This window comes from Brachycentrus maculatus, unplaced genomic scaffold (genome assembly GCF_059751285.1).
Source record: "Brachycentrus maculatus isolate JH-2025_06_01 unplaced genomic scaffold, ASM5975128v1 h1tg000185l, whole genome shotgun sequence".
NCBI lineage: Eukaryota > Metazoa > Arthropoda > Insecta > Trichoptera > Brachycentridae > Brachycentrus > Brachycentrus maculatus.
Window position 1 is genome coordinate 632,600 of NW_028280936.1, and position 26,237 is coordinate 658,836.

At 33.7% G+C, this 26,237-nt stretch overlaps 3 protein-coding genes across 10 annotated transcripts; 2 read left to right on the plus strand and 1 right to left on the minus strand.

Moving 5' to 3' along the window:
- LOC148307915 (activating signal cointegrator 1 complex subunit 1-like) lies at positions 1-23,792 on the minus strand. Of its 4 annotated transcripts, none has more exons than XM_088262603.1 (8): positions 23,684-23,792; positions 5,478-5,592; positions 4,686-4,776; positions 3,851-4,034; positions 3,052-3,180; positions 2,588-2,742; positions 1,863-2,035; positions 1-315 (listed from the first exon to the last, which is right to left on the minus strand). In XM_088262603.1, the coding sequence occupies exons 1-8, from the start codon at positions 23,705-23,707 to the stop codon at positions 77-79; spliced, it is 1,110 nt and encodes a 369-aa protein (XP_088118729.1). In that variant the 5' UTR covers positions 23,708-23,792; the 3' UTR covers positions 1-76. The 4 variants fall into 4 exon arrangements, with proteins under 4 accessions (XP_088118729.1, XP_088118730.1, XP_088118731.1 ...); XM_088262604.1 differs by lacking the exon at positions 23,684-23,792 and adding an exon at positions 5,829-5,965; XM_088262605.1 differs by having other exon boundaries at positions 2-315; positions 3,902-4,034.
- On the plus strand, positions 7,951-18,298 carry LOC148307916 (activating signal cointegrator 1 complex subunit 1-like). Of its 4 annotated transcripts, none has more exons than XM_088262609.1 (7): positions 7,951-7,987; positions 10,893-10,989; positions 13,509-13,641; positions 15,403-15,531; positions 16,060-16,214; positions 17,168-17,340; positions 17,942-18,298. In XM_088262609.1, the coding sequence occupies exons 2-7, from the start codon at positions 10,916-10,918 to the stop codon at positions 18,178-18,180; spliced, it is 903 nt and encodes a 300-aa protein (XP_088118735.1). In that variant the 5' UTR covers positions 7,951-7,987; positions 10,893-10,915; the 3' UTR covers positions 18,181-18,298. The 4 variants fall into 4 exon arrangements, with proteins under 4 accessions (XP_088118735.1, XP_088118734.1, XP_088118736.1 ...); XM_088262608.1 differs by lacking the exon at positions 7,951-7,987 and adding an exon at positions 10,213-10,444; XM_088262607.1 differs by lacking the exon at positions 7,951-7,987 and adding an exon at positions 10,530-10,719.
- On the plus strand, positions 22,887-24,902 carry LOC148307917 (uncharacterized). 2 transcript variants are annotated; one of them, XM_088262598.1, is made up of 3 exons: positions 22,887-23,026; positions 23,154-23,254; positions 23,609-24,902. In XM_088262598.1, coding segments are annotated over exons 1-3 (1,374 nt in total). In that variant the 5' UTR covers positions 22,887-23,024; the 3' UTR covers positions 24,880-24,902. The 2 variants fall into 2 exon arrangements, with proteins under 2 accessions (XP_088118724.1, XP_088118725.1); XM_088262599.1 differs by lacking the exon at positions 22,887-23,026 and having other exon boundaries at positions 23,075-23,254.
- The last annotated feature ends 1,335 nt before the right edge of the window (positions 24,903-26,237 follow it).

A 26,237-nucleotide genomic window follows, 5' to 3' on the forward strand; every position in this document is an offset into this window, starting at 1 on the left:
TAAGTACACAGAGAATTTTCATGGGGAATTTTATTTATTGACAATGATATTAGTTTTTACAAATTATTTTTGTAAATTACAAAGACACAACAGATGTTGATTGATAATAACCATCCAGTCCTTTGGATCCTATTTGTGATAAATGAATATTATTTACATTGACATTCCCAAATTCATGTTGAGAATATTTACTCAAGATATTTGAAGCATTGAATGGCTCTCTTTTAACATTGTCATCATCTTCATTAACTTTAAATATAGTGTTCATTAATGTAATATGCAGTTTAACATTTTCAAAATTGCTTGTTAGAAGACCTAAAATAAAAATCAAAAACTCATTGTTAAAACATGTAGTTTAATTTTAAAACTAAGCACAGTATTTATTTTTAAAAATCCATCAATCTTTATTTAATATATATACATCATATTATTATTTCACAACCATATAAATTCACCGTCATAGGCTGGTTTAAGTGATCACTTTATACACAAGTAACATTCACCAATTCTACCCATTATTGACAACCACACTACTTAAATTCTTGGAAGTTCTATATATATGAACCAATTTTGAAACATTGTTCTTGAATCACTAGAACTTCACTAGAGACATCTATTGGTGACATGAAAAGAAGCTTTTTATTGAGCAGAAACTCTTTTATTTATATGTGAGGTCCGAATCCTGGATTATAATCACACACATAAGAAACACCAGAAAATATCGTTTTCATTTTTATTATTTAAGATTATAATTTGACCAGATAATTTATTTACAACATTTTGAGTGTGTCCAAATACTTGTTCACAAAATCTGAATTATCTCCAATTACAAGAGTTTTTTTTATTTTTTTATTTTTTTTTGTAAAAAAAAATTATAAATATATAAATAATAATATGAAAATAACTCCTGTAATTGGAGATAATCCAGATTTTGTGAACAAGTATTTGGACGCACTCAAAATGTTGCATATTTATTTAGAATTTGACAAGAAAGAAAACATAATAGAACACGGTTTATCTAGACTGGATAGACTATAAATATTCCTAGTGAAGGGCAGTAGCTCTCTCCTGTAATATGCTTAGATGCCAAGATTAATATCGCTGAGGATTCAAATCAGATACTCACAGGTGGAGTTGGATAATATAAAGGCTGTAGCACATCCCTGTGGGAAGAAATGAAAAAACTACCGCATTACTTTTGCTAAGGAAACCCAATGAGTATGTGGAAAAAGCAAATTAAAGGGCCACAATACTCCGCAATATGCAGGATAACTAACAGAGGGTACTCGATTGTTGGTTAAATATTTGGGTTTAGTAGTAGACTCTCAGCTCTCATGGTCGGAACACATTAATCATGTTAAAAGAAAATTTGTCTCGATAACAGGAGTATTATATCGATTGCGGGGTACTAATTTGGAGTAAGGTCCTTAATTATATTGCCAATACCCAAATTAACCAGCTGCCTGACGAATATAAAATAAAACCCATTCGAGGATCCAAAATAAATGATCTGAGAAGGTACTTTATGGAAAGATATATATATATGTAGTGATTAGTCATATTTTGTTTTTACCTTATGTTTTTTATATTTTCTCATTTGTTTATTTTAAATATGCTTCTTACCTTGTGTTTTCTAATTTATTTCTCTTAAATTTACTTCTTGTGCCTATTTATTATACCTGTTATTGTTTTTTATATTTTACCATGTATAAGTATTAGTTTTGGTTATTTAAAAAAAACAGTCTTGTTAACCTTAATCCCATGTTCCAAAATGAGAAATAGAAATTACTCATCGGGAATATTGTATGTTTATATGATTTATGTATGTAATATGTTTTGAAATAAATAAATGTATTACGTACCACTTCTCGAGAAGAACTTGCTCAAGTCATCAGTTAATTGTGCAAGTATTCCCAGATTAGAGTCATCTGTTTCAACAACCTCAGCATACAACACGTGGACGGCTTTAGGATCATCATTCATATATGATACTCCTTTAATTTTTATATCTAGTTTTATGCCATCTAGTAGTGGCCTAAAATTAAAATTAATTCGAGTAAACTAAAAATAACAAAAAAACCATTCTACATAATACAGCTTTGTACCAAAAAAACCCCGTTAGAGGGAAGATAGTAAATCCATAATAAATAAACTTGGCATTTCGCTCACTCCTTTCAAGCACGTCGTAAATCAAAAATCATAAATTTTCAGTTGTGCATGTTTTCGGAATGCCCAGAAAATGTACTATATCCCAGCAAAAGCGGCATATTTTTAACTTAATATTTACCCGCTACAGGGCAGAAAGTGTTGTTTTTGCATTTTGAAGAAAAGGTATTGGTTAATTTTTTTTTTTTAATTACTAAATATTTTTCAAATGGAGAAAAAACCTTCAGGTTTTACCTAAAAAGATCTGTTGCACACTAAAAAGTTCAATAAGTGGCTTGATATTCATTTTTGATACATTTTATCATATTTTTAAACTTTAAAAACATTCCCCTAAGAAATCAAGTTTTTTTATTTATGACGTTCTTGAAAGGAGTGAGCGATATGTTTTTGACATAGTGCATAATATTTTGTTGTATCTTACATAATAATTTCATCTTTGGCATCTTCTAAGTAATTTTTGGCCATCAACCTTTCTTCGTTATCGGCAAGATGCATCATAATAAGTGTAATGTGAAGTTTTTCAGGTTGTATGAAAATAGAGGGATCTAGGTTTGGGTTTTCTTTTAATACTTCCTCCTGGAAAAAGATAAATTGTTAATATTACTCATATTCTTTTAAATGCACTTACTATAAATGATAAAAAAAATAAAAAAAAACACATACATTTTTAGGTAAATTTTTTTAATGTTTTATTTCAGATTTTTATAGAAGAATTGTATATATGAAGAATTTCGGTCAAAAATATACCAACCTATATAAAAATACCTTCTTAAATATACCATAGTTTAATTTCCTTATGTAGTACATTCCACCATTCTTCAAAACTGATATTCAAAATTCTGCCATATTATATTTTATAGTATAAATGCCACCGTTATAACTTACTTTGAATATCTCAAAATTTTGTTTTATAATATCAGAGTTTACTGGAACCGATAAAAAGTGAGTTGGTCGCTGTTTCATTCTTGCTGCCGAAATTATCATTTTTATCCTTCTTGCTGCGGATGTCACACCCTATAATAAAACATTTATATATATGATATCCAGTTATAGCATGCATTCTATATAGGCATAAAAAAGTGCCTACCCTGGATTACACGCGTTCCATATAGAAACACGACCAGTGCCTACTGTGCCTTATCCTTACCATATTATTTTAAATAAAATAATATGATAAATAACTTCAATAATTGGAGATAATCCAGATTGGTGAACACACTCAAAATGTAGTTAATAAATTATCTGGTCAAATTTTAGCCTAAAATAATTAAATGAAAAGGATGTTTCCTGGCGTTTCTTATGTATGTGATTATAATCCAGGATTCAGACCTCACAAACAAATATAAGAGTTTCTACTCAATAAAAAAGCTTCTTCGTCTCACCAATAGATATCACTAGTGAAAATTCTAGCTATTCTTGTACAATGTTTCGAAATTGGATCATATATATAGAACTTCCAAGAAATTGAGTGGTGTGGTTGTCAATCACGGGTAGAATTGGTGAATGTTACACGTGTGTTCACTTAAACCAGCCTATGGCGGGCGTAAGCCCCGTAAATGCCCAGACTTTCATATTCTTTTTCATCTATGTTGAGATGTCAAAAAAATAAAATAAGTAATCATCTAGGTTTTTAAAATGCCTACCATACGAGCGTTACATACATATCAAATTATATTTGGATAACCTTTAGATTAATAATATACATATTCAATTGCATTGAATGTGGAGAATTAACCTTTGCATCACTACCAGTTACGACAACATCGCCATTTTGCCCACGTGCTGGTATTTTAATATCAGTTTTTGTTTCATTTTCGATGCGTTTTCTAGTTGTTCCTTTTGCTCCAATAATATATCCAAAGAAACTTCTGAAATATTAATATACATATGAGAATGTTATACATTGAAGGAATTCAGCAATACTGTTTTTTAACTAAGCGAAGAAAATATTTTTAAATTTTATCCAAAACATTTGTATTATTTTTTTATGTGATAATTATGTCATAAATTGATTCGGCAGTCACTTTGTGGTAAAAACTATCCATTTTTAAATAAAAATTTTACTTAGTAAATACCACTACTTCTTAAAATCTACTGTGACACGTGTTTTGATGCATTCCACATCATTTTCACTAACACTGTATTACGGTATAATTTTGAGAAGAAAAAAATGCCAGGGTTTCACATTAGGATTTCTATACAAATAACTGTCTACTATGTTTTGAAAATTCACATTTTTGCTTTCATAATGGTGTTACTACATAAATATAGATCTACTACTAATTAGTACCATCCTAGAGTCATTTGTAAGATATTTCCGCAGGACCATAAAAGAGCATTTTTTATACAAGACTGCATTTAAACATTATTTTTCATTATAAATTACATCTAGGTTTGGAATCCCATTTATTAAATTATTATTAGTTTTGACAAAACGGTATTCTAATATTTTGACGATATTTAAAAAAGTGCATGAATCTTTTCCAATGGTAATATTGCATGAATTAATAGTTTCTTACTGTGGGATATGCAAAGAGCTTTTTATCCTTCCATTTGTACAATTACTTAATTCAAAATCATCTTCAAAATCTTCTTCACACAGACTTTCACCTGAAATCAGAATTATTATTATTATTAATAATATAACCAATGTAAAATATTGACCTGCTTGGTCAAAATTGCCAGAATTTTTTTGTCAAAGAAGTAAAAACATAAATTTTGAAGAATGAAAATTTATTAATTTGAAGTTAATATATTGCTCACTTCTTTCAACAACATTATATATCAAAAATCGTAAATTTTCAGTTGTGCACGTTTTCGGAATGCCCAGAAAATGTACTATGCCTCAGCAAAAGCGGCATATTTTTAACTTAATATTTACCCGCTACAGGGCAGAAAGTGTTGTTTTTGCATTTTGAAGAAAAGGTATTGTTTAATGATTTTTTTAAATATCCAAAATATTTTCAAATGGAGAAAAAACCTTCAGGTTTTACCTAAAAAGATCTGTTGCACAGTAAAAAGTTTAATAGTGGCTAGATATTTATTTTTGATACATTTTATTTTATTTTTAAACTTTAAAAACGTTCTCTTGAAAAATCAAGTTTTTTGATATGTGACCTTGTTGAAAGGAGTGAGCGATGTGTATTCATTGGATACAAATATATTAAACCAGGCCTAAATAAAATGTTTCATATTGCAGGTAGCACAATTGCTTTTAACACATTGAAAAGTAAAGATTGTTTGCTACACAACTGCTTTATTAGTTTGTTTTAAAAAATCATGGAGAATATGTGACATAGCTTAATAGCTACCTTGAGTCATAGGAATGGTATTGTACTCTTCATGTCTAGGAACTTCATGGCAATTATTAATTCTATAGCATATTCCATCGATCCAAATCAATTCAGGATTTATCATATCCATATTCTGAAAAAAATACATAATTCTTTATTACGTTTAAATAACTATAAAGGTATAAAAACAAAAAGCAAAAAGCGAATAGCTGTGGGCTCATATAAGAAAAATGTATGCTTATTGAATAATATAGCGATGTTACGAAAAGAATATGAAATCACTTTGCAATATTGAAATTAAGTTAGTGTAAAATCATACAAGTAGAAGTTTATATATTTACTTCGTAAATCTCGAAAAACTCCACTTACCTGATAAAATTACATAAAATGCCCTGCACCGTATTTATATAGCAAACAATAATTATATTAGTATCCCGTCACGATACCCGTCAAAAACATCTGATCCACCTGATTTCGTCAGCTGTCAACCAACCGTCAATTTAATCAAAGATAATATTACAGACTAAAAAATATATGATGAAAGGTAACCACAGACAAACTAATGGCATAGACCATCAAACAATTTACCCAAGTAGTAGAGGTAGGTACAAATAAAGAGTATCGTACCCATTAGTCCTAGGCAGTTGTAGGTAACGGGACCCGGGGCGGAACGTGAAAAAGCTGTCACGTGTAGTGGGATGGTGGGGAATGAAAGACTATCGTATTTTCTGTGAGTAGCAGGCCGCAACTCATTTCATATTATTAGTGTCAGTGCTCCACTGCACCACTTCGTGATATTCCAAACGTAATAAAATTAACACAACATTTGTGTTAATTTTTTAACCCTGCTGTTGTCTTCCGAGGCTTATCGTCTCATTTTTATCTTCTATTGTAATGATATTTAGTCGTGCGTTTTGTCATGAAGTCTCGCATATAATACAATACCTAACGTGTTGCATCATTTTCTAAAATCGTTTTATTTGACATCAAATTCAAACATTTATATTGGGGCAGAACGGGGTGGGGCGGAATAGGAATATTCCGTTGTGCCCCAGAATTTTAATTTATTTTGTTGATCAAGATATATGAGACTTTATTACAATTTATCGTTTAAAGATATGATGCGGCATTAGGTCAGAAAAACTGACAGACAAAAACGCTCGTCAGAAAATATGGAACAAGTTGTGGAAACTGTTACTGGACAAAAAATGGGCTATAAAGGGCATCTGACCAATTTTGACTGATTTTCTGCCCTCACTGACTACCAATATCTAGTTAGACACAACACTCACTACATCAACTGAAAACTTGTTCCAAGCACAGCTGATTCTCAAATAAAGTCTGAGAGAAATAACAATCCTACTCCATTTGAAAATATACAACCGAGTATAACCTAAGTAGAAGTTTACAAAACTCCTGAAAAACACGACGACTAGAATCTGGAACCTATCCAAAATCCCCAAGATTTTACAGTTTCCCAGACTCTTCAAGAGGTTACAAATATGGACATTGATGTTGAACGCCCTGGTTGTTCATGGATGTCTGACACCCTCACAAGTTCTAGATAATTTAAACTTTTTTCGAATGTGATTCACCTAAAGATTTAATACCTTTACCTAAAGTTAACTCAGCACGGAAAATATCCGTAAGAAAAAGAGGGAAAGCAGCAATTTTGACAACATCTTAAAAGGCTGAATTACAAGAAGCAGGGTAAAAAAGAGAAAGAGTAATAATAAAACTAGATTGAATGAAAAAACCTAAATTAACAAAAGCCAGTAAAATTAAAAGAAAACAACAACAAAAACCAAGAAGAATAAAAATTACGACGACAATAGTTCGCAAAATGAAGATGCCAGTTGTCTTTATTGCAATGAACCATATTCCAAGTCGAATGAAAGCTAGTGTTCTTGTTCTTGATTTGTAAATTGCTACAGATGGACTTATTTACTATGTGCTGGCCTAGACAGTGACAATGATGATTCTGGACCTCAAAAATAATTAATTATAAGTCAACTTATACTTGTACCCCATTCTGCCCCAGGTACAGGGCAGAATGGGAAAATTATACTTTTGTTTTTGTTTAATGTTTTGTGTTGTATGTTATAGTTTCTAAAATATTTTTCTAATATATCTAATGATAATATTATCCAAAAATAACTAAATAATGAGAATATAAACAAAATTCAAGCACTTTTTTTCGAATTCAGTGTCAAATTTCACATCAAATATTAGGTACCCCGTTCCGCCCCGGTTTCCCCTACCTCTACTAGATCGTTCAACGATTTTTGATAGCATTCCCATCGTCATATTTGCGTGAATGTGGATTTAGTGCTGTGAGCACTCGTTTGCATGTTACCGAAGGAAAGATACTCCTAATATTATAGAGTTGCTTTTTAATTTCTCCCACTGGTAAAAAAGTGTCATTAAGAATTAAAGTAATGAATTTCATTAAGGTTCAAGATGTGGTTAAGTAAAAAAAAGGGGGGGTGCTGAAAAATAATTGATTTTCAAAGTGCATGATAGACGAAGTAAGTTTGAGAACCACTGGTTTAAAAAAGACTTAACTCACTTAACTTCTGCACGCTTTTTACTTTCTATGCTTAATTTCATATATATTAATAAATAATAATATTTTGTATATAGGATCCTAAAAAATTAAAAAATATGGGTCGTGATTAATTTTTCAATAGGCGAACAATTTTCATAAAAAAAAAATTAGTCAGCTATTACATATATTTTATGCACCTTAATATTGGTCGTACTCAAAGCTACTACTACTACCATCACGCCGTTTCCCGCAAGGGTAGGCAGAAAGGATGGAACGCCACATTCTTCTGTCCTGACATACACTCCTCGCCTCCTTCACATCCATGCATCATCTAGTCATACAAGCCCTCCGATTACGCAGACTTTTGACACCACCAGATTTTAGGATCTGATTGATCTGACCGTGCCAAGTCTTTTTCGATCGTCCTCGTTCTGTTTTTCTGCTCACATTCGCCACATATATTTTCTTAGTTATTCTCTCGTTTCTATTCGCTCCACATGTCTATACTCTTCCTAATCTTTTCAATTATTCCTTGTTCAAACTTACATTCCTTTCTTATGTCTTCGTTTTTAATTCTGTCATACAATGATTTTCCACACATTCCTCTCAGGGAGCGCATTTCAACAGCGTTCACTATGCTTTCGTCCTTCCTTTGCCAGTTTTGTGTTTCGCTTGCAAAAATTAGTGTCGGTACCAGCACGCCGTTGTGAACCGCTAGCTTGGCTTCCATGGATGCTTCCCGGTGAAGCTTAAACAATTTTTGAAATTTATTGTATTCGCATAAAAGGCCGCTCCCGTGTGGGCCGACGAGTCCGACCGAGATACGTTTGTGAAGATGATTTTCCAACCTGTCCACTTGGAAGCCTGGATTTGGTGGAAATTTCTATTGGGTTGGAGGTAACTCTGAACTCCGAACGAGTAAAACACTTGGGGAAAATATATGGGCACTGAAAGGATAGCGATAAAGGGGAAAAAGGTCTTAGGTGTTTATATTATTTTTAAAGGTAGTGTAGATTTTAAAACTGTTAACCAATGATGGTGGGTTTTTATTTCTCCAAAAAGAGGAGAGATTCACATATTGGGAGAGATTTTCTATTTTGTTAAAGAGAAGATTATCTTTTTTAATTGAACATTTTAAGATAAATTTATCCGCCAAGTATTGTCTTCTCATTCCGAGGGGCGGATCAAAGGCCTCCACTTGCAAGGCGTTAATTGGAGAGGACTTCATCGCTCCTACAATCTATCTCAGGCTCTGTGACTGTCTCTGAAGATATTTTTTCAAATAGGGTTCCAGAATGACTGACGCATAATCGAGATGGCTGCGGATATACGCAGTGTAGAACAGTCTCTGAGTGAACAGGTGGCTTTCCCACCATACTCTTGAGACTGCTCTCAATGTGTTCAATCCGGCTTGGCACTTGTTTACTATGTGGTTTGTGTATGAGTTGCATGTAAGATGAGAGTCCATTATTACACCTAAGAACTTAATTTGTGTGATAGTTGGGACTACATCATTTCCGTGCTGAATTTTTAAGGCTGGGATTTTTCTCTGTCTGCAAAAAACTATAGCATTACTTTTGTTCGCTGATAGTTCCACCATTTTATGTAGTCCCGTGCGAGAAGGTGAAACATGGTAATATTTTTTTAAAATTGAAAATGAAGCGGATGTTTTGATTTTGTAGACGATCCAGACGATTTATAAAATTGACGTTCGCATCAATGTAGGAAACATTGAATAATTCCCACACTCTGCGCGAGACCCCTTTCCCTTGAATAGAGGCATGATTACTGCCCGTCTCCAATCCAAAGGTGTATATCCTTCCTCAAGACACAGGTTAAATAGTCTGTGCATCCATGTGAGGGTGGTCAGTCCACCACATTTTACAAACTCTTTAGCAATACTATCGTACTCAACAGCCTTACCGCCATACAGCCGTTCCGCATTCATTTTAAGGCATTTGTTATTTCTGACATTCTTATCTCACATACCAAACCCTCACTCACACTTCCCTCTATTGGTGCCTCGGTGGAGACATTACCATTACTTTCATATATTTCCACAAAGTACTCTTTCCATCTTTCTTTCACTTCACTTTCAATCGTCAATATTTTCCCATCGTTTGTTTTGATAACTTTCATACCTCCATCTTCAGTCTCGTTTTTTGTGTTCTTTACCCCTTTCCACTGCCACACAAATTAGTCTGTGGTATTGCGAGGGGTCTTATCAATATATAAACTTATCAGGTCTTATCGGGTCTTATCAGGTCTTATCATATAACCTTTGAGTCTTATTTAAAACCGAAACCATTTTAACTTTGCTAAATACAAAACTGATAGTATTTGAATAATAAATAAGAATTTACCACATACTCTTAGCTATTCAAAAAGACAGAGCTAGCGAAAAGTGCAAATAAAGGATCGATACGAGTACCTAAAGGTAAATAATATTTTTCAATCAAGATAGGTCCATTTGATTAATTCGTCCATCACCTTTAGATAAGGTACTCACCGATAGGGCGCATGTGCACTACACGGAATTTTACCGTCCGACAGTCCGGTTTTTAAAAATAAATATCCGATCCGAAGAAAGACGGCCAAAAGAACAAGCCAATCATCCGTTTATCATGCTAACTGAAGTGCTGGACGGTAAAATTCCGTGTAGTGCACAAACGGCTATAAACTGTCAGTCCGGTTTCAAGGAAAAAGAAATGGGTAATGTATAACACAGGTTAATATGAATGTACGGTTCATACCTGAGTATATATTAAGCATTTTGCTTTGTGCATTTATAATTCTAAGCATTTTTTCTTACTATTGTAACATGCATATTTTTTATAAGTTAAATATAAGTTTTCATAATAATCATTGTGCACCATTGTTTCCAGATAAAGTCATAAATGATGCAACAATGATGGATGATAATGGGCTGATATATTCTGATGGTACTGATGGAAAAATAAGAGCTACTTTGCACATACCGCAGTAAGTGTTCAAATTATATGGGATGATATCCTATTTAACCAAAACTTACTAACTGCCAATATATATATATATATATATATATATATGTATATATATATATATATATATAAATATATATATATATATTTATATATATATATATGTATATATATATATATATATATATATATATATATATATATATATATATATATATATATATATATATATATATATATATATATATATATACCTACTACTACTACTACAACCATCACGCCGTCTCTGCGCAGGGATAGGCAGAAAGGATGGAACGCCACAATCTTCTATCCTGACATACACTCCTCGCCTCCTTCACATCCATACATCTAGTCATACATGCCCTCCGATTACGCAGACTTTTGACACTGCCAGATTTTAGGTTCTGATTGATTTGATTGCACCAAGTCTTTTTCGGTCATACTCGTTCTGTTTTCCCTCTCACATTCGCCACATATATTTTCTTAGTCATTCTCTCGCTATCCATTCGGTCCACATGTCCACACCACCGTAAAGAATTCTTACTAATCTTTTCAATTATTCCTCGTTCAGACTTACATTCCTTTCTTATATCTTCGTTTTTAATTCTGTCATACAATGTTTTTCCACACATTCCTCTGAGGGAGCGCATTTCAACAGCGTTCACTCTGCTTTCATCCTTCCTTTGCCAGTTCCATGTTTCGCTTCCATACATTAGTGTCGGTACCAGCACGCCGTTGTGAACCGCTAGCTTGGTTTCCATGGACATATTCTTATTTGCTATCAATCTGTTCAAGCACCATTTATTCTATTCCTTGCATTCACTCTTCTCTCAATATCCTTATCCACTTTTCCATCCCTTGTGAACATGCTGCCTAGATATAAAAATTCTTGCACCTGTTCCAGTGATTCATTGTGCATGATAATCTTGCATTCTGTCATATCTTTCTCTCTTTCAAACACTATGACCTTTGACTTACTTTCATTTATTGCCAGATCATTTTCCATACATACATCATACATTCTTGACACTATTAGTTGCAAATCCTAATCCGCGCTGCTCGCTAGCAGTACGGCGTCATCCGCATACAGCAACCAACTAACAGTTTTATTCATCATTTTCGCTCCGATTCCCATACTTTCAATCTCTTTCATACAATGGTCCATATACAGATTAAACAACCATGGTGACATTACACATCCCTGCTTTACGCCTTTGGATATTGCAAACCATGATGTAATGCCCCCATTCACTCGTATACTAGCTGTGCTGCCCTAGTAGAGGGAAGCAACTGCTTGTATTAGTTTATTGTCTACTCCACATTTTTCCAGCACGCTCCATAATTTCATCCTATCAATCTTATCATGCGCTTTCTGCAAATCCACGAAAGCACAGAAGAGTTTCTGATTTTTAGCAAAAACTTTTCCGTCAGCATTCGTAGTGCATAAATTTGATCTGTGCAACCTCTTCCACTCATAAAAGCACATCCCAAATCCGTTCTTTCATCACCATTCTAACTCTTTCAATTATAATCTTACTAAAGAGTTTACCGACAGAGCTTAGCAGGCTTATCGCCCTATAATTCCCACACTCTGCGCGAGACCCCTTTCCCTTGAATAGAGGCATGATTACTGCCCGTCTTCAATCCAGAGGTGTGTATCCTTCCTCAAGACACAGGTTAAATAGTCTATGAATCCATGTGAGGGTGGTCAGTCCACCACATTTCACAAACTCTGTAGCAATATTATCATACTAACAGCCTTACCGTTCCGCATTAATTTGAAGGCATTCGTTATTTCTGACATACTTATCTCACATACCATACCCTCACTCAAACTTCCCTCTATTGGTGTCTCGGTGGAGACATTACCGTTACTTTTATAAATATATATATATATATATATATATATATATATATATATATATATATATATATATATATATATATATATATATATATATTTACATATATATATATACATATATATATATACATATATATATATATACATATATATATATATACATATATATATATACATATATATATATACATATATATATATATATATATATATATATATATATATATATATATATATATATATATGAAGAGTTGCAGTTAACTTTTAAATGCTACTATGCAATTAAAGCTTGACATTCCTCAAGGGACTCGTTCATATAAATAGTGTACTACTAATACAAAGCAGGGCAGTATACCGTATTTAAATACATATCGCAGTCATACAGGAGAAAGTGACCAAGTGAATTTTTAACAAAAACGTGATTATTGACTATTTGATATCTTACTAGCTTAATATAGCCCTGAAAAATCGAAGAGCGATTTTAATATTGGAAGTATAATATTTTGACTTGTTGAAAATGACTAACTGCATTGATGTTTATTTTCTTGCCAAAAAAAAGTGACTTAAATGGCCCTTCTGAACATTTTACGTTTTGTAGTTGGTCAGTTTCTCCAGTACGACAACGATATGTGTGAATACAGTAAAAATTATTTCAGAAATCTTATGGGATATGTCATTGGGAAACAAGGAAAAGAGAAAAATCGCATAGAAGCTGAAACAAATACAGTCATAAGATTTCCTAGACGTAGTCATGATGGATATACTATGATCACTGGCTGGAAAACTGAGGTAAAAATTTACATAAGGTCATTTGTTTTTTAATATCAATACAGATGAAAAATATGCTAACAACTCATAAAAAGGGCAAATAAAATTTCAAATAATAAAACGTTAAAATTAAGTGTTACGAGTGATACCAGTTTAGCCATAATAATGGCTAAACTCGTATTACTCAAGACAATTTAGTTGCAAAACTCGTATTCCTCTGGATGTATCTATCTGTATAGTGCCACTATCATCACCTTTGTGTTTATTGCTTTTATCTGTGGGATGGGGAGGAGCGGAACTTATATACAATATATGGGGGGACTTTGTTAATATCAATCAAAATAACCGGTTTCAGGAATATAAGTATCAAATGCATGTATTCCTTTCAGGTGGCAAAATTCGGATTTAAAATTTTAATAAAAAATAAACTGGAAAGAATAAACATTTTTTTCAATAAGTATTTTAAAGAAGAGAAGTGCGGATTTCATTTCTTAAAAATTATTTTGCCTAAACACGTGGGACACACTTTTGGAATCTGGCCTCAGTATTCCATGCCACTTGCTAGAGAAGTGACGTCGGGATGCCATTAACTTCGCGAACAATATATTTTTTTTTAGTGCAGAGATGGTCGCGGGGTCGGTTTTATACACTTAACTTTGCAAACGATCCACGGCCGGGGCCGAGCAAAACGTCCAGAACAAATCAAAACATCCAACCCGTCACGTGATAATCTGCATCAAGCCGTGCGCAGAAGAGCAGCTACCCTAGGGCTTCCAAAAAGTATTGTGCACAAAATATTGAAGAAGGACTTTAAATTTTACCATTTTAAGATTCAGATTGTGAAAGCTCTTAAACCTAATGATTCCAATTTAATTAAAATTTTCTGCGAGACTATGTTAGAGTAATTTCGTACGATAAACACTTTTGGAGTGATGAAGCCCATTTCAATTTAAATGGATGTGTAAATAAGCGGAATTGCTGTTATTGGTCACCTAAAGGATAGATTTCACGTTTCAAACAAAAAAAGCCACTTCACAGTCCCAAATTGACGGTTTGGTGTGCATTGTCAAGCAGTAGTCAATAATCGCACCCATTTTTTTTTAATCGTCGAGGGCAATCCATTACTGTGAACGGGGTTCCTAACCGGCGCATGCTTAATGATTATTTTTTGTCAAAAATAAGAGAACATTATGCCTCCACTTCACACACATGATTCCAGCAAGATAGAGCTACCCCTCATACTTCTAGAGAGACGATGACGATCTTCGTAATTTGTTCCCTATAAAAATTATTTGCCATTTGGATGACATCCCCTGGCTACCCAGGTCGCCAGATCTCAATTCTTTTGACCTTTTACTGCGGGGGTAACTCAAAACTTAAGTGTGTGAAACCAACCCCACGACAATCTCTGCACGAAAAATAAATATTGTTTGTGAAGTCAACGGCATCCCTACGCCACTTCTCTAGCGAGTGGCACGGAATACTCAGGCCAGATTCCATGAGTCTGACGTGATGGTCTACGACGAAATAATTTTTAAGAAAGTAAATCCGCACTTCTTTTCTTTGTAATAGTTATGGAAATAAATGTTTATCCTTTGCAGTTTATTTTTTATTAAAATTAAAAATCCCAATTCTGCCACCGGACACCCTATATATTCCTAAAGTGCGCAATCCCAGAATTATTTGGCAGCACCCTGGGAATCTGTGGAACACAAATTGGGAAGCAGAGATAATAATATTGTTTTATGTAATATTTTTGCAACTAGAAAGTGTTTTTTGCAGGATGTAGAAAAAGCAGTTAAAGAAGTTCAAAAAATTATTTCAAGAGCGAAGACTCAACAACGCCCAACTCATTTCTTATCAATACCTGTGAATTCTGAATTAATGCAAGAACGCTTTAATACATTTAAGGTAAAATGATAAAATCTATGCCAAGTAGGCAGGCAGATGTTTTAAACAGTAAAAAAATTGTACTTTTCAGTTACGTAAATATAGAAATGTTTATCAAGTAAAACATAAAAAACGTTGATTTTAGATTGGTTGAAGTTGCATGTAAATGAAATTAGACAAATCAGAAGTGTTTTCATTAATTGATTCGGCAGACACTGTAACTGTTTTACTTAGTAAATACCACTATTTCTTAAAATCTATTGTGACATATGTTTTGATTCATTTCGCATTATTTGCAAATACTGTATGACACCATATATAATTGAAAATCAGATGTGCCTTACTAAATGGAACCAACTTTAGATGGATCTTAGTACTGTCAATGTTACTCGTTAACAGGGGTCCTAAAAATATTTAAATTTAAGTAAAGGTAATTTCATAATAACTCAAAAGTATTTGATTATAAGGACTTTCTAAACTTCAAAATAAATTATGAGAACTCAAAGAGTTTTTTTCTTGTTCTTTAAACTAACCATCATTTGCTTCCAGGATCAAATTTTGAACAGTGATTCTAAAGTTGATGCTGACATATTTAGTACACCAGTAAAACTTCACTTGACACTTATGGTTTTACACCTGGTAAATGACTTCGAAATAAATATTGCAAAACGGTATTTGGAAGAGGCAAATAAAAACATTATTCAGTAAGTTTAAAAGTATATATATATTCTTATAATATGGTTGATGTGTTTAATGACCTACATGATAAAAAAAAAAACTCTAATTAGTCCTCGAAGCTGGTGTTCGACATATAATTTGTGTAGGTACCTTAAAATTTCGCTACTTCCAATTCTTATCTCTACTTCAGAAGAGGAAGTAAAAATGAGAATTGGAATTATTAAAAATAACTTTAAATTAATACTTTTTTAAAAGTAATATTCCTTTATTTTTATGTATTTAGACAGATATCAATACGATAAATATTATGAATAAGCAACGACTCAAACAAAAATCATTTTCAATCAGAGTACCCCGATTCAAGAAATTAAGTTATTTATCCAAGTATTGTCACACTTTATATTTATGTTTCTATAATAACATAGCAGACACATTCGTATGGTGTCACGGGCAATATGTGTCAGCCGCCGAAGGTTAGAAACAAATTTATGAAATTTAAATATATTTTTAACTGTCACAGTTCACCTTTGAGGTGTCATGTTAGGTCAGTTCTATGGAGGTCTGTGATTTCATGGTAAATATGCATGAAGTTTATTTAATGTGACATGTAATATTTGACGTAGAAATATATATATATATATATATATATATATATATATATATATATATATATATATATATATATGTATATATATGTATATATATGTAAATATATGTATATATATGTATATATATGTATATATATGTATATATATATGTATATATATGTATATATATGTATATATATATATATGTATATATGTATATATGTATATATGTATATATGTATATATGTATATATGTATATATATATATATGGATAAATATTCTGAAATCATACTGGACTAGTTTTCGAAAATATGTGGGTAAAACATTTAAAAAAAAATATATGTATTATTAATGTTGAAATATTCGCTTTATCTAATTAATATTTTTGCAGACCACTTTTAAATGGTGTAGAATTAAAAATAAGGGTTAAAGGAATATCAGTGATGACTAAAAATCCTAATAAGACTCATGTTTTGTATGCTAAAATAAAAGAAACTGATAACTGCAATGAGGGACTGGTTAAAAAAATAAGGGATGAATTGATGGAATACTTCAAAAATAGTGGTATGTTTATAGCAATTTTAAATACATTTTAATCATTGTCAATTTTTATTTTAACGTGATTATCCACCTCAGTGTTTCCCAAAGTGGTTCCTTCAGACTTCTTTGACAGAACCGCTCCTTATGAGGTTCCATGAGAATTTAAAAAACCTGAAGAGGTATGCGAAGAGTTTAATACAAAGTTTCCCCAACCGGCTGCAAAAGGGCCATGATGCTAACCCTGGCAAACTCGGAAATAAAATAAACAATAAACCTGCTGAGTATTGGCAGCATTGACAAGATCCTTATTTTTATTTTAAAACATCCCACTTCATAATTATGAAAGATAATATGAATAAAATAAAAACTTAATATACACTTGTGGAGCGTTACCAATATACCACCACAGTTGAGATGAAATCTCTTTCATAATAATATAATAAATATTGGTATGACATTACTAATTAATTCCAAATCTGCATGTCATTGACATGTACATAAATATTTTTTTAGTACATTTTAAAATATGGATTGTACATATACAAAACAATTTTGTACATTTATTGAAATGATTTTTTATCTACTGCTTGAGGTTATTAACTCTTATTTTTTTCTCTAAATACAGGTGTTTTAGGTCGGAATTACGTAGATGGAGTTTTACATATTACATTAATGAATACATCAAACAATATGGAAAATGAACATGTTTATTCAAAAAGAAACCCTTTCGATGCATCAGTAATATTGCAAGAATATTCTGAATTTGATTTTGGAGAGCATACATGTAAAGAAATCCATATATCACATATGGGAGAGTATGCTTCTGATGGCTATTATTTACCAATTGCTATTGTTCCTTTATAGGTATTTTATATATGTTATTTGATTTCTTAGTGTTTGGGTTGTAACTTTTTTATTAAAATACAGAAACTGTAATTCTTTTTAAAAACTCAATAAAAACATGTTTGTGTGAATTCCAAAATGTCTTTTTAAATTAATTTGGTAATTTTTAATTCTGCTTTATCAAAAATGTCTCCTCAAAAATGGTTACTTTTATAAGACTCACCGTAGTTCAAAAACTGTGATACTAATGTGAGTTGATCTGGTAAGTATAAAATCAAAAGGCTGTATTTGAGTGAAAAATACTTTCGCAAATCTCCAAAATGAAGAGAATTCGTCATTCGAGATGCCAAGGATTTTTTTTAAATACTAGTGGGTAGGACTTGTGATAATAATGAAAGATAACAAACCCTTAAAACAACTGCTTTCCACCAAAATATAAAAAGTATTTAAGCATAGAAAGATTAAAATTTTACATAAGAATAGTCTGTAAACTTAAAGGTGAGTTTATTGAATAATAACTCGTTGAATGCGGCGTACGCGCTAGGCACGTAATCTAACATTTCCCCCGGTACAAAATACGCGCCAGGCGCATATGGCTAATAAGAGAGTCAAATAGCGTAAAGTATCATCGCATAAATAAGAGTATACCCTTCTTGGCACAATATTTTATGTCAGAGTGTAATGAATAAAAAAAATTACAATATAGAAATAATGAAACTTCATGTATGAATGTATAATTTCCGAGTGTAATCTCAGCTTTAGTCCCCAAGACAACTTATGTTCATAATCACTTGTCTCAAAACAAGTATAAACATAAGCCACGCATGAATTCTACACGCAATATATATATATATATATATATATATATATATATATATATATATATATATATATATATATATATATATATATATATATATATATATATATATATATATATATATATATATATATATATATATATATATATATATATATATATATATATATATATATATATATATATATATATATATATATATATATATATATATATATATATATATATATTTATATATATATATATAAATATATATATATATATTTAATATATATTATAAATATATATATATATATTTTCCCCCTCTTGATCCCCACCTTGTCGCGGTGAGGGGGCTTGCGTGCCTCAGTGATTCACCAGGCTATGGCGGTAGTCTAACTACCAGAAGGGTCTCCCATGCCAAGCAGGTTGGTGAAGAGAGGCCAGACAAAGCGGGAAACAAGGTTGAGCCAACCTGGTGAGGGGTCCTCGGACCTCAGGCCTCGGGAGCGCAGGGCCAATCACTCTGCCTCCCTAAACCCTTTGATTACGATAAGTCCACGAAATGCCTCGGACACCGGCTTCTCTGGCACCCCCCGACCCGGCTGTGGTATTAGGACTGCGCTCACTAAACGGCTCCTATCCAACAATTCATCTTTCCGGATTGGAACGTACAATGTGCGGACAATGCAGGTCCACGGTAAAGATATTCACGCGACTCGTATCATGGATGACTACAAGTTAGACATCCTAGGACTGAGCGAGTCGCGATGGAAAGGATCTGGAAAGAGGTTGTTGGATAGTCACATGTGTCTGCACTCCGGCCAAGAACGATATCACCGTCAAGGGGTGGCAATTCTCCTTTCAGAAAGAGCAGCAAAGTGCTTGCTTAGTTGGGAACCAATTTCTGAAAGGCTTATACGCGTCACCCTCCAAACGGCCGATAGTTCTGTCACTGTCCTTCAGTGCTACGCGCCTACCGAAATTGCAGATGTCCAAACAAAAGATGCCTTTTACGACTCTCTCCATGCGGTCATCGCCTCTCTCCCAAGAAGAACCCGCGTGGTAGTATTGGGAGATTTCAACGCGAGAGTCGGAACAGACCCATCACTTGCCCCAACGGTGATGGGAAGGCACGGCTATGGGCAAGCCAATGACAATGGAGAAAGACTGGTCGAGTTCGCTAGTATTAACGACCTTGTCATTGGCGGTACGCTATTTCCCCATAAGTCCATCCATAAGTACACCTGGACCTCCCCTGATGGACGAACAAGAGCGCAGATAGATCACGTCCTCTATGGACGTGCTAACCGGCGAGAGCTCCTCGATGTCAGGTCCTACAGAGGGGCCGACATTCATAGTGATCACGAGTTACTCGTCGGAAGAATCTGTCTGCAGCTCAAACGTCTGCCGAGATGTCCTCGGCGGAAGAGAATCAACTTAGACAAGTTGAAGAGTGCCGAAATAAGATTGAGATTCGAGGAAACGGTCGGACAACGTGCCCAGCAAGAAACCGATCCTCAGTCCATTTATGTTGACTCAATTGAGGCGCAGTGGGCTAGTCTCAAATCGGCTCTCAACTCTTCCGCCAATGAGGTTCTTGGCCCCAGGATAGGAGAAAGACCCCATTGGATGTCAGATGAGACTTGGGGAAAGATAGCTGAGCGCGCTCACTTAAAAGCACTGAGGGACAGTGAAAGTGACCCCTTCCAACTGGACACCCTCAGAGATGACTACAGGCGCCAAGATCGTATAGTCAAACGATCATGTAGACTCGATAAGCGCCGTCATCTCGATTCTCTTATTGTAACGGCGGAACATGCTGCCCAAGGAAATGACACGCGGAAATTATTCCAAATTACAAGAAAGATCTGCGGAAAGAATTCGATAACCCCTGGAGCTGTGAAAAACACAAATGGAGTTATCGAATCTGACGCGGATCGTATAAAGGAAATATGGCGTGATCATTTCCACAGGGTCTTGAATCGCCCTCCTCCACCAATCATCCTCGATATTCCCTCGGAGGCTGCGTCAAGCATTCCGCGGGCGGTCGCCATACCTGATGGTCCACCGACACAGGCGGAAATTATAGCTGCCGTGTCGAAATTGAAAAATGGGACTGCCCCTGGTGTTGATGGTATCCACCCGGAATTCTTGAAATGCAGCGTTACTGGCATTATTGGCCCTTTACACCAATTAATGTCCAGTGTGTGGGAAGAAGAGCGATGCCCTAGAGACTGGGTAAATGGGGAGATTACCGTGTTACATAAGAAGGGTGATCCACTCAACTGTGACAACTACCGCGGCATTACGCTACTCAGCGTACCTGGGAAGGTGCTTGCCCACGTAATCTTGCAGAGAATCCGAGCCCCCATTATGCAGGTGCTCAGAGAAAACCAGGCAGGGTTTCTGCCTGGCAGGTCCTGTGCGGATCAAATCCATAATATTCGCCACATTCTACAGCAGAGCCAGGAATTTAACAGTTCTCTGGCGATGTGTTTTGTAGACTATGAGAAAGCGTTTGATAGTCCGCACAGGCCCACACTCTGGAAAGTACTGGAAGCTTATGGGGTGCCTGCGAAATTAGTGGAGCTAATTAAGTCCCTTCACCTCAATAGTGAATGCCGTATGAGAGTTGACGATGTTGTCACGGATTGGTTTGGGGTCTCTACCGGAGTCAGACAAGGCTGCGTCCTTGCGCCGTTTCTCTTCATCATCCTCATGGATTTCATTCTTCGAAAGTCATTACCATCTGACCGAGGTATAACCATCTCCCCCTCCCGGAAACTCTGCGACCTAGAGTACGCAGATGATGCTGTTTTAATTGATGACTCCGTCGAGGGTCTTCAATTAATCGTCGACAGGGTAAATAGGTACTCTACGCACATGGGGCTAACAATAAATGTTGCAAAAACCCATGTGTTGTGCAACAGCTCATGCCTAGATGCCCAACAACCCTTGATGTTGAGTAACCAGCGCATCGAAAGGGTCGAGAGTTTCAAGTACTTGGGAGTGTACGCGACTGAAAATGGCAGCCTTCAAAAGGAACTGGGAGTGCGATTAGGACTCGCAGGGTCCGCATTTAACAGTATGAAGGCTGTCTGGAGATCGGATTTATACTCGGTGAAGACCAAATGCCGCCTATACAATGCCTGCATTGCTCCTGTTCTCTTATACGGCTGTGAAACATGGCACCTTACAAGGGCCCAGAGCAGCCGTGTACTAAGCTTTGAGAACAGGTGTCTGCGGAGAATTTTAGGCGTGCGGTGGTTTGACTTTGTGAGGAATGAAGAGATAAGGCGTAGGACGCAGCAAATCTTGGTCACAACTGTCGTCAAGAAAAGGCGATTCAGTTGGCTTGGCCATGTACTCCGCATGCCCCCTGAGAGCCTTAATCAAGCTTGCCTCTTTTACAAGGCATCAGGTTCGCGCCGCCCAGGACGACCACTGCTGACAATTCGTCGGCAGTTCTCGTCAGAACTTCGGGACGCGGATCTGACTTGGGAGGATGCAAGGGAGCTGGCAGCCGACAGAAAAGCCTGGAGACAGTTTGTGGACTCCATATGCTCCACCTAGGGAGCGGATATGGTTTATTATTATTATATATATATATATATATATATATATATATATATATATATATATATATATTTATATATATATATATATATATATATATATATATATATATATATATATATATATATATATATATATAATAATAATAATAAAATAAACAATGTGTTGCTTTGCAATTAAACAATCTTTTATAATACATACACACTTTCACCGAACACTATCTTTTTAATATCTGACGTCTCGTTTTTCCCATTACCGACTGTCACAATTGTGATGGTCGGCAATAGCGGGTAGACAATATATTAAAAAAGGTTATTTCTAGTCCAGTATGCAAAGAAGAGGGAAACAATAGAGTAGTGCTAGAAAACATGATCATCTTATATATTTATGTTCACGTGACTGATAAGAATGCAACTCATCATTTCTTATCAACTGTTTATTGGAATTAGTATTCACTGATAAGTTGAAGTAGATAGATACATAATACATGTAAGAGTATTAATGGACATATATGTTTATAACACATTATTTGCTTGAAGATATGTATATATTGTAATCATTATTTAGATTACTTAGTCTCGGCTACAAAATAGACTAATAAACAGTATTACTTTAGGAACTGCAAGAGTGCTATCAAAAATACAAATTCAAAAATGAAGAAAGATCTCGGAGATGTGAAGAACTACCCATATGAATATTCTTCGATCAGAGTCAATGGTTTGTGTTTATTTTAAGATTTTTTTCATACAGAACTTTTAGCATAAAGTAATATTTATAAATAAAACAATGAAAATATTTTAATATTTTATTTATTTATAAATTAAATTACTGAATACCATACACAACTTTTAATAAGTGATTTGAGTCCACCTTTTCTACAGATAAAAAAATCATCTATAAGTGTACTATATACCAATTTTTTTATGATCAGACTATATTTCTCTTAAAGAAACAACCAAATAAAAACTATAACATATAAATTTACGTGGAAAATTAGAAAATTTAAAAAGTGAAACAACATTCAATTTTCATGCGAAAGATGTGTATTTATCCTATAATTATATTTTCCAGATATACGTGGAGCTAAGCGAGTTGCAATATTCTGCCTTCTAACCACTATTCTTCCAACTGTATTAATAATATTACCTTTGTATCTCCGGCATGTGGCATTTGCAAATGTGGTTTACTCCGTATCAGAATCAGATGTTGTAGAAATACACCAGGGACTGTCCACAGTTTTCTGTCAGAGTCACTCTTTAAAAATGAATACAAGCTTTAATGCATTTCAAATTGATAAGAAATCTCTCGTAACAAATAGAAGAAAACACATACGGCTGAAGAAATCAATGACCTTACCAGACGATACTTTGGAATATTGGGGATTCTATTTGCTGAAAGGGGCTATTGTAGAACTGAAAGTTTGTTCAAGATTTGACGGCTCCAATCTGCTAGTTATAAAAGGAGACAGAAAACTCAATACATGTGGATTACTGAATGATTATTTAAGCAAAATTGACGCAGTACTTGCTCAAGGACACGAAAAAGTGTCAGTTACATTCGAATCGGAAACTAACACTTTAAATTTTCTTAATAATAGTTACTCAAACAAAGATGATGATTTAGCATACAAATTAAAGAGTAATACTAAAGATAACAGGATCAATAAAGTCAAGAATGACGCATATGAGAGTACGCGCTCGTCAATCATGGGTGACTATGGAAAACCAGAGGTTTACGAGAGACTGAGTCCAAGGCTTAAACGAGATACAAAGGAGTTACTCCATAATCCAAATCATATTTTAGACCGTGGCGTAAATCATGGTGGCAATGCACTAAATTATACTGAAAAAGCTAGTGAAGAAAAAGGAGCATCAAGTTTTGAAAATGGCTTACTGCAATGTTACGATGGTAATATATTATTAAATCAAGAATTTCCCGCCAGTAAATCATGTTTGAACACAAGCTTCCTGGAAACACCTCCACAATCCAAAATGATAACAACGCACGAAGTTATTGCCGATGGCTATTATTACTATATTTTCTATAGTGATAATGATATCACATACAACAATATATATGCCATATTTGATATTTACAAACCTACATTTCAGTATGCCAACATGTCAAAATCAAAAAGTTGCATTAATCAAACGGAATGTAATTTTATTATTACATTTTCAAGTGAAGAAATAGTTATTGTAGAAGTGCCAACTTTTAATGGATTAGAAAAAAACGAGGAGGACATATCTTTACTAATATCGACTTGTCATCCGAGGATGAGTATTTATATAATATTTCCAGCTGCAGTTTTATTTGTTATATTGGGTTTTGCATTTTTATAATAAAAAATCCTATTGTATGTGCACAATTTTTTTTTCTCTTTAAGTAAAAGCCATTATGACATACTTTTATATTTAAGCAAAAGTAAGTTTGGGTACTGCAGTTTCATTCTAATTATTTCATTAAATTCTGAATTAACGATTTAGAAAAGCATTGGACACATAATTTTAAACAATTTAACTCAAAAACCATAATGATTCACTGAAAACCACAAAATTGAATATTTTGTAAATCTTTCTAACCGTTGCAATTATCTAGATCACTTTTCTAAAAGACCCAGCGATGGGTAGTTTTGTTATTCTGGTAAAGTCTTCTCAATTTCTAAACATGATGGCATGTATGCCGATAATACAGTTTATCACGATTTACATCTCTTTTAGCACTTCATAAAGAAAACTATCATGCCATCATCACGACAATTGCAGGATACTAAACTAGATGCGGTTTACAATAGGAATTATTAAGGTGCAGACCTAAACCACACATATGTAGTGTATCTACTATCATTCTGTAATGTGTTGTAGCATTGTAAAAGTAAATCATTCTACTGTATATTCAGACTAAATAGGGAGTAAATAAATTAGAAGTGTTCATTGATGTCCTGTAGAAATTCGATTAACTAGTAATTTGTGGCATAGGTATGTGCAACTTGAATCACACATATATCTCAAGAAAAATATTTTCAAAACAAAAACCTATAAATACATGTAATAGCTTTTATGTAAAAACTAACAAACTTTGCAAAGTTTGGACAGCACCTTGCATGGAAAAGAAATTTAATGGTCCGACATTGAAGTATATTATTTATTATTTTATTAATATATTCCCTTATCCGCTCCCGATGGTGCATAGTGTTATCATAATAACACAGTGTTATCTGGATCATTAACATATGAAGGAAAGGTGTTCAACCCTCCGCTTCAGTCAACAGTACAGGGTAATATTGAATAAATATTAGAGTAAAAATTATTTATATTTATTTGAACCCCCCCTGGCAATCAAACTCGCGACCTCCATCACGGTAGCCGAGCATGCTGATCATTACACTATGGAGGCAGAAGTAAATTATAGGGGAAAATATTCTACCAAGGGGTATAAAATTAGTAAAAATAATAATAAATTTAAAACAAAATAAAAATGATGGCTTTCTTGCACCAATAATTTTTACAAAAAAAGAGATACTAGACAATTAACATACTAAGAACGGGAAAGGTATTTCTACCCATTTGGTCGATTGATGCTTAAGGACGGGAAGAATATTTTTACCTTCTGTGCTGGCCTCATTTCAAAGGCAGAAAAGAAGAAATTATACTGCTTTATATGAATATTATATACCGATATCTTTGTTAAGGTCTACTAT

Excerpts from the sequence above, each read along its gene's own strand:
- LOC148307916 (XM_088262607.1), top strand. The coding sequence starts at position 10,632 with ATGCTAACTGAAGTGCTGGACGGTAAAATTCCGTGTAGTGCACAAACG. Across the intron at positions 10,720-10,892 it reads TTTCAAGGAAAAAGAAATGG|ATAAAGTCATAAATGATGCA; the intron begins GTAATGTATAAC and ends CATTGTTTCCAG. Across the intron at positions 16,215-17,167 it reads GCAAATAAAAACATTATTCA|ACCACTTTTAAATGGTGTAG; the intron begins GTAAGTTTAAAA and ends ATATTTTTGCAG.
- LOC148307917 (XM_088262598.1), top strand. Across the intron at positions 23,255-23,608 it reads TTCTTCGATCAGAGTCAATG|ATATACGTGGAGCTAAGCGA; the intron begins GTTTGTGTTTAT and ends TATATTTTCCAG.
- LOC148307915 (XM_088262603.1), bottom strand. The coding sequence starts at position 23,707 with ATGCCACATGCCGGAGATACAAAG. Across the intron at positions 2,743-3,051 it reads AAAATTTTGAGATATTCAAA|GAGGAAGTATTAAAAGAAAA; the intron begins GTAAGTTATAAC and ends ATCTTTTTCCAG. Across the intron at positions 316-1,862 it reads CAAGTTCTTCTCGAGAAGTG|GTCTTCTAACAAGCAATTTT; the intron begins GTACGTAATACA and ends TTTTTATTTTAG.